Source organism: Psammomys obesus, unplaced genomic scaffold (assembly GCF_907164565.1).
Source record: "Psammomys obesus unplaced genomic scaffold, mPsaObe1.curated_primary_1811, whole genome shotgun sequence".
Classification (NCBI taxonomy): domain Eukaryota; kingdom Metazoa; phylum Chordata; class Mammalia; order Rodentia; family Muridae; genus Psammomys; species Psammomys obesus.
Genome location: NW_026590061.1, coordinates 2,395,067 through 2,403,947, shown reverse-complemented (window position 1 = coordinate 2,403,947; position 8,881 = coordinate 2,395,067). Strand labels below are relative to the sequence as shown.

Below are 8,881 nucleotides of genomic sequence, written 5' to 3'. Positions count from 1 at the left end.
GTTGTGATGCTGCCTGTATGTTTGTATGTTGTTGTGATGCTGCTTGTATGTTGTGTGATGCTGCCTGTATGTTTGCATGTTGTTGTGATGGTGTTTGTAGGCTGTTGTGATGCTGCCTGTACGTTTGTATGCTGTTGCTGCTTTTTGTGTTCGAGAATGTTCTACAGTTATGAACAACCTGCTGCTGCGACAGGTTCCTCGGCCAGGAGGCGAGGCTCTAGGACGAGAGTGAGTCACTTCATGTCACCAGGGAGTGATGCTAAGAGCCATACAACACAGGACTTCCATAAAGATGACTGACAAGCCAACAGTACAACAGTGTAACGCTATGGTCTGATGGCCACCAGAATGTTTTCATCTTCCACTGTAATTACCAGAGTTCCCTGTCAGTGCACAGTATCACACTGCAAAACAAAACCAGACAATTCTTCATCATAGACCCCTCCAAGTTCAACAACAACAAAGCCTACAGGGACTCTGGAAATGATTTTCAATGACACACTGAGTGAAAGTTTAACATTACTTATTTTAAGACAAAAAAAATCTGCGCTTTTGGGTCAAACCACCGCAATTTTTGTTCTTACCTCTGAACTTCTTGGGTGGGTTGGCGAGGTCCCCGGCCTCTGGGTGTACCACGCACCGGTCATCGACAAGCCTGGAGGGAGAGAGCGCACACTGTTAACACCATCGCACTCAGGACCACGCAGGGCACTGGGGAAATGTGTACGCTCACAAACTGCACAGGACACTGGGGCTATTTACAGTCCGAATACTCAGAAACTTCTTGAGAGTCCTAGATTCATGGGAAGATCCAGTTGTGGCAAGCCCAGGACATATTAAGTTGGGAAACTTGTCAGCCATGGCCTTGGCAACCCCCAAGCGCAGCGGAGCTAGCTAAACCCTGTACAGGAAATGCCCCGACCTCTGGGCTGCTGTGGAGACAGGCACTGACCGACCAGCAGGGTTGCTTGTGTATATCTAAAATAACAGGCTTAGGAGCAAACCTGCAGATACTCCTCCAAAGATGGGGGGGGCTCGAGGGCCCCATCCTTCCCTGATTGCTTCTGGCAGGTGGCCAATGCTGAGAAACAGAGGTGCAGCCCTAGTGCGCAGCCCAGTCTTGCACACAGGCAACACTGATTGGCTCAGTGCACAACAGGATGGACAAGGAACGACACTGGGCAGAAAAAAACAGGGACAGGGGCTCGAGGGGAGCAGCCAAGGGCTGCACATACATTGCCAAAGAATGAATCGTTTAAAAGTGCATGCACACACGTAAAAACACAGAAGCTAGAGAAGCAGCCGTGGATGAATGAGCTTCCTCTCCTGTGGACCTGCCTTTGATCGCCCACTCGGCAGCTCCATCTGTGACTCCAGCTCAGGCTACCACCAATCTGCCACCGCCCTCTTTGTCACATAGGGCTCCTGCATGCACTTGCTACAGATACACACACACACACACACACACACATACACGATGAATAATTTTTAATGAAACACAGCAAAATGTTAAGAGTGGTCAGGGGCTGGGTATAGCCATGCACGCTTTCAATCTCAGAGCATGGGAGGCGGAGGCAGGTGGGTCTCTGTGAGTCTGAGAACAGCCTGGTCTACAGAGTGAGTTCCAGGGCTACAGTCGGGGGAAGAAGGGCGGAAGCAAGGTCAGATGAGTGCCAGCTTTTGCGATTGTCGCACTTCCGCTCTTAGGCGTTGAGTGTGTAGGCACGGGGCAATGGCGCACCCACACACTGGAGTCATGACGTGGGCGTCGGCGAACAGTCACTCTCGTCTTAACCTTGGTCACCCACCATCTTGCAGAACAAGAGTGAGACTACAGACCTGCTGGAATTGAAGGAGGGTGACCCGCCTTCAGCCACCGTTTCTGGCCCACTCCGAGCCTGTTTTACCCTCCACCACACACCCTGCTTCCGAAAGAAAGCCTCACACAACAGCTGCTCAGCCAGCGCCTAATATCTGCCTTGTATGTTACAACGATGCATGTGGAACCTCTCGAAGGCTTTGCGGTGTCCTAGGGTGCACACTCTGCTCACAGAGGTCTAGCTGAGCCCCAGGACCTGCCCCCTCACGGGCAGAGCGGTGGGCCTGGCTGGCACCGCTGCCCCGACTATAGTATGAGGATGTGTGGGGTCAGATGTGCATTCTCCGAGCCCAGCTCATCTTTCCCTCTTCGTTCTGGTATTAACCAGGATCTTCCAAATGCACCGATTTCATTCACTTTGGATAAAAATCCAAACATCAACCAGCATGATCCTGGATCTCGCTCTGTAGACCAGGCTGGCCTCGAACTCACAGAGATCCACCTGTCTCTGCCTCCTGAGAGCTGGGGGTTGGGCCACTACATGCATCTCCATGCGTGCTCTTCACGCTGGTTACTCAGCGTGCTTGGCATGAGCTGCCAGGCATGCAGAAACTGCCCCTACACTTCCTTAGATGGCACCCTCCTAAAAACAGGAAGTTGAGTTGTGTCAAGAGAGCAACACTTAGGGCCACCCCCAATCCAACTTGAGCTCCTGACACTGGACTGGAAAGGCCTCACGCAACTCTGTGTGTCACAATATCAGACTCAGACAAACGCCGTGAAGTGAAGGCCAGGTCTTCTTACAAGCCAAGACAGATGAGAATTCAAAACATAGCGGTAACAACCTCAGCCCTCTGCAGGGCACATAAAGATCACACACGAGAGCCCCACTCCCCGTGTGCTCCCCCGTCGGCTGAACAGTCGTGCAGAGAAGGGAAGGAAGGCAAATGCCCACATCACAGCGAGCTCCCACAGCAGGGTCTCCGCCACCCGGAGCCTAGGGAACCCAGCACGATGTAGGAGCTGCCCTGCTCCGGATACAGCTTTGCAGAAACCAACCACTTCACCAACTTAACGAGATGGAACTGAGCCAGGAAAGGAAGGAAGGAAGGAGGGGAGGCAGGAAGCAGGCATGTCGGTCGGTCTGTTATAAGACACACTCAGCCACTGATACTGAAACCCCAGCAGGCTGGGCCTGGAGACACGGCTCAGTGATGAAGAGCACTGGCTCTTGACAGAGAACGGAGGGCCGATTCCCAGCACCCACGTGCCGCTCACAACCATCCATAACTCCCATCCCAGGGAATTCAAAGTCCTCCTTTGACCTCCCAGGGCACCAGGCACATATGTGGCACACAGACATATATGCATGCAAACACTCAGACACATAAAATAACTTAATAAAACTTAAAGAAAATTAAAGCTGAGTGTGTGTGCACACTGCTATTCGCAGTCTGTTCCCATGTGTGCATTCACCCTAGCAAGGGGAGGACTGGACTAATAAGGCGGGTGGAGGAGGAAGAGAAGGTGAGCGGGAGACAGGAAGGACAGACGGGAGAGCAGTGGCCGGGACAGAATGGATGGCAGCAGACATATACGGAGCTGCCACAGGACCCAGTACTCTGGATGCTGTCTCAGTCAGATCACAATTGCTGTGATGAGACACTCTGACCAAAAGTAACATGGGGAGGAAAGGGTTCTTTGGCTCACACTTCCACATCACAGCCCATCACTGAAGGAAGTCAGGGCAGGAGCTCAAACGGGGCAGGAACCTCGAGGCAGGCGCTGATGCAGAGGCCTGTGAAGCTGCTGCCTCTGGCTTGCTCAGCCTGCTTTCTTCTACAACTCGGGCCCTCCTTCCTGGGGTGGCATCAGCCATGCTGGGCCAGGCCCTCCCAGTCAATCACTAATTAAGAAATGCCTACAGACTTACGAGCAGCCTGATCTCCTCCCAGAGAGAACCATATATTTGATATTGTATATTCTAGACAGGGCTGGCAAAGGAGAGCTCCAAAATCACCAGTGAAAGTACCCGGACAGAACAGGGCAGAGTTAGGCAGCCAGAAACTTCTGTGCTATGAAATCTAGGTGGGTATCTAGGTCTGGAGCTAAGAACCCTCCCTCTCCTTCCTCAACCACACTGCCTTCTTCAAAACAGCAAAGAACACGAGACTATCACTTCCTGGCTGAGCAGACATGAAAGGTAGATATTCTTAGAGGAAATGGTTGGCAGGAGAAGTTCCCTGGCCAGAAAAACCTCTGGCAGCTGCAGAGCCTTTCCCACAGTCACCACAGAGAGAAGCCACGTGTGTTTCCAGAAAGCCGGGCAGGATAGGCGCAACCTCGTGGAAGCTAAAGCAGGCAACTGTCCTGAGGCAGCCCAGGCTCAGGTGCTCCTACAACCTGCCAGGAAGGTGCGAGCTGAGAAGCAAGATCCTTCCCCGGCCTTCCAGCCTTTTCCAACAGCTACAGGTGAACACACGTGATCAACAAGAAAAAACACCGCCATTCCACAGATACACCTCTGACTATCAAGGAAGGGCTCAAGAGGCCTTCAACCATTCCTAAGTCATGCCTGGTACTACCATCCCAGTAGGAGGTGGAGGCAGGGAAACCAGGAAGCCAAGGCCTACCTACATAATGAACCCAAAAGAACCTGCGCTTACGTTAGACACCGTCTCCAAAACAAGCAACAAACAAAAACTGAAATTAAAATTAAAAACTAATCTACTTCTGTCCTCACCCAGATTTATCTCATGTTGCTCATGAGTCAGGTGTAGGCTCTGGGCTGCAGCTCTGAGCATAGGCTCACCTTAAGCCAAGAGGGCTTGATTTCTTTTTTATTTTGAGGTCTTGGAATTCTTTTTTTTTTTTTTTTTAATTTCTTGAGACAGGCTTTCTCTGTGTAGCCCTGGCTGTCCTGGACTCACTTTGTAGACCAGGCTAGCCTCAGACGCACAGAGATCCACCTGTCTCTGCCTCCCGAGTGCTGGGAACACAGGCATGCGCAGCTGTGCCCGACTGGAATTCTTAACACAAATTTACTCTTCTGATCTCAGTGAGGAGCAGAGAGAGGCCTCTTCTGCCCAGTGAGCCCAGTGCAGGCCAGCGCTCTCTGTTACAGCGTATTTACAAGCTGGGTCCTTTCATTCCAGTTTTTCTCTGAAAGTAAAACTAAAAGCTCAAAACAGGCTGCCTTAACCCTCTGTAAGTGGAAGAATGTCTCAAATTCTAGCCCTGTAGGAGGGGCACGGAGAAGAGGGAGCAGAAACTGCTGAGCTCACACGGGTGACCAGCAGGCCATCCCTGGAAGATGAAGGAGGGACGGGCTGCTACAGCCTCATCTTCCTAAAAGACCTGTGCTCTCAGCCACTGCTACTGTCTGCACAAGGGTTTACATGCTTTTCCTTTTCTCTTAATTTGAAGGTCTCCATACCCTACACAAAAATATGAACACATGTATTTCTTAATTTTTATCTATGTCGTGGGGGGAGTTGAGACAGGTCTCAGGTAGCTCAGGCTAGGCTGGCCTTGAACTCCTGATCCTCCTCCCTCCCACAGGCTGGAATTAGGAGGAGCACTGCAGTGCCTCACGTTGTAATTTGACAGAACTAGAGGTGAGCTGCAGCATGGAAAGAGTTAAAGACTCCAGAGGGCCACAGGGGAAAGGAATGGTAAAGTCTTCTCTGAGGTTGTACTCCTCATTTTAGAATTTCACATCTGAGGAAGGCAAGGAGAAGGAACGTGCTGGCGTCCCTCTGGTCAGAGCTTGCCCCTGCCTGAACTCCTCTCTGCTGCTCACTGGTTTTTTTTCATCTGTAAGATGCTATTCCTCTAAGCTGATACCAAACAGTTCCCCTGGTTCGGAAAGAAAACAAGAAACACCAGCTGGCTGTCCTTTCAAAGCAGCCTTCACAGAGACTTGGAAACTGCTGCTGTTAGCCTCAGGACACACAGACACATGGCTCTTCCTGTTGCTCTTCCTACTTCTCAGCTGCTGAAGGCAAGTTCGCTCCTGTGCCAGCCAGGGCTGAAACCTCCTGAAGTGGGAGCAGGGATGTAAGGCAGCAGTCACCACTGTCAGCCCCACCAGTCACTGTGCCAGTGCACACCAGCCCCAGACCTTCCTCCTTCTTTGCAATCAGTCTGTGCTTGCTTAGGGTTAGCGGAGCTTAGTCAGGGTCACTACTGCTGTGATGAAGCACCAGGACCAAAGGCACCAGGGAGGAAAGGGTTTGTTCGCCTACACTTCCACAGCACTGTTCATCACTGAGGGAAGTCAGGACAGGAACCTGGAGCAGGAGCTGATGTAGAGGCCATGAGGGGCTGCATACTGGCTGGCTAAACCTGCTTTCTTATAGGAGCCAGGACCCCCAGCCCAGGGGTGGCACCACCCAAAATGGGCTGGGCCCTCCCCCATCAATCAGGAACTAAGAAAATGCTTGCCCACAGCCTGGTCTTCTGGAGGCGCTTCCTCACTGGGGTTCTCTCCTCTGAGAATGGCCTATGTCAAGTTGATGGAGAACCTCCAGCCCAGCAGGGCTTTCCTTATTCCCTCCAAGACTGTATAACCTTCCACCCCTGGAGACACGTCAGGAAAACACCATCCCTGGAGACCCTCCGTAACTAAATCCTGTAATTCATGTGCTCATCATCTCCTCTGTATCTGGCTTTCACTTCTCCTGGGGGGCTGGGGGAGGGGTACACAAGCATGCATGTTTCAGTCTGGTCTGTGAAGTGTGGAAGAGAATCAAATGTCGTCCCCCCACGTCATTCCAATGTGTTTTCGAGACATCGTCTCTCGCTGAACCTGAAGTTCATTGGTTTGCTTAGCTGGCTGCAGGGCCCAGGCTCGCCCTGCCTCCACCTGACACACACACACACACACACACACGCACACGCACACGCACACACGCACACACGCACACGCACACACGCACACGCACGCGCGCGAGAGCAGACCCGACCCTTCAGCAATAGGCCTTCACCGGGAGCCTCCCCACCCTCACATTCCTTCCTTTCAGTGGTTTGTTTTAACTTAAATACAATCACAGCCCTCCCCCTTGCCTTTCCTCCCTCCAGAACCTGCCTTCCAGCTCCTAGGACCCCCACTCTCAAGCTGATGGCCTCTGCTGCCTCTTCTCCAGTCGCTACAGTCGCTTCCAGATGTATGTACATCTGTGCACAAACACATAAACACATCCAGCTACATCCAGACACGGTCTCGCTGTGTGCACTCGGCCTCAGGGCTGGCCTCTTTGTGCTGGACAACCAACTGGAGCGCCCAGCCCTGGGGAAAGGCTGGCTCTGTTGCCCACAGTTCAGTGGATTTTGAACTAAATATACCCATTAGATTTCTTACGCTATCTCCTTTGAGCAACTGTTTTAGGTCCATTGGCCTTATCACTGTGAAGATTTCCCACCAAAATTCTAGTCAAGAGAGGGACAGCCCTCCCTCTGTGTCACCTCACCTCCTAGGCACGCCTCAGGGGCGTCGTAAGCTAACCAGCCTCTGCTAACCCAGTGCAGACTGCAGCCTTCTCACTTAACTTGTCTTAGCTTTGGGCATTAAGTACTAACGCCAGCTGTAATTATAAAGTAGTTGAGAAAATTCGCACGGGGGGAGACAGGCAAGCGTCCAACTGTGCGTCTGAATACTGCACACTGAGGACTTTGTCACTGAAAGGCCACAATTGAGAAAGCTGGTAGCATCTCCTGCCAGGAGGCACGGGGATTAGCATGAAGAATAAGGAGGCTTCACAGCTCCACTGTCTGTCTGAGGAAGGTCTGTGCGAGGAGCCCCAAAAGCTCATCCTGGACTCAGTGTCACCACAGATGCTGTTCTTTATTACTCTCCTTCTGCATCAGCCCAAAGCAGCAGTCAGGAGGTGGCCCCATCTCCTCCCCCAGCGTCCCCGCCTTCAGAGTAAGTTAGTGCCACAGCGCCTTGGTGACCTGGAGGCCAGGCAGTGGTGGGCTGCCGGGTGTGAGCAGGAACCAAGCCCAGCTCCCCAACCAGGGCAGTCGGCACGCCCCAGTGCCCTGCCGGACACCTCTCCCAGCCTAAGTCCCTGGCTTTACCTTGTGCGGATCCACGCAGGGACATATTTGGAAAGCAGAAATAACTGGCTATCTACAAGTTAAAATTTTACCTACTTTTATTTTAAGCGTATGAGGGCTTGCCTGTGTGCATGAGTACGTCGCCTGTACGTGCCATGATGCCAGGAGGTGGCACTGGAGCCCAGGACAAGAGCCCAGGTGGCTCTAAGCGGATGTGTGGTGCTGGAAACTGCCCAGGTCCTCCGAGGGAGCAGCCTGAGCGCTTGCCCGCTGAGCCACCCCAGCCTCTGGCAGCAACTTTAACTGGCTTGTTGGAATCACGGCACCAGAGCATCCGTCAAGCCTCCTGTGTTTCCCCTTTTACAGCAAGAAATAGAGAGAGGAAATGGGGTACAGCGTTAAACTCCGCTGATTGTTAAAAATAAAACTAAGTAAGTAAATAAATACGAAACCAAAACAGAAACTGGCCCAACTGTATCTTCAAAGCCTGGGAGTCGGGGAAGACCAGAAAGAAAACTGCGCTGTGGCTACGTGTCTAAATCTAGATCCCAGAAATCCAGGGAACGCAGCCCCAAGTGCTGGGCACGGAGCGCTTCCTGTGGGAGCTTCCGGTCACAGCTTCAGGACCAATTAAAAGAGAAGAGGTCATGAATGTGAGAGGAACACGGAAGGGGGGAGGGAGGAGTAGGAATTATGTAAACATAGCACTTGCGTACAAAATTCTCCAAAAAATAATTTTTTAAAAGTTTTTGAGTCTGTTAAACAAAACCGATGCTGCTCAGCAAGGTTTCTGTCAGCACTCGGGCTTCTGCAGGGCAGCTGGCCTCGGAACACCCCCACTGCCACGCTCTTGGAATTCAGATTTTAGACAGGCAAGAAGGAGCGTTTGGCTGGTGTGCGAGGAGACTGGGTGTCCTAGGAGTACCATTCGGAACTGGAGAGACGAGGCAGACAAGGGCAAAGCGGCCAGGCCCTGCTTCATAGCTCATGTGTGCACACACA

At 52.1% G+C, this 8,881-nt stretch overlaps 1 protein-coding gene across 1 annotated transcript in view; it reads right to left on the bottom strand.

The window, feature by feature from the left end:
- Itpr2 (inositol 1,4,5-trisphosphate receptor type 2) overlaps positions 1 to 8,881 on the bottom strand; it is a gene marked incomplete at its 3' end in the record, with an annotated part of 262,276 nt that overhangs the window by 249,725 nt on the left and 3,670 nt on the right. The window contains 1 exon segment of the mRNA XM_055605618.1: positions 585 to 655. Coding sequence (XP_055461593.1) covers positions 585 to 655 — 71 coding nt within the window.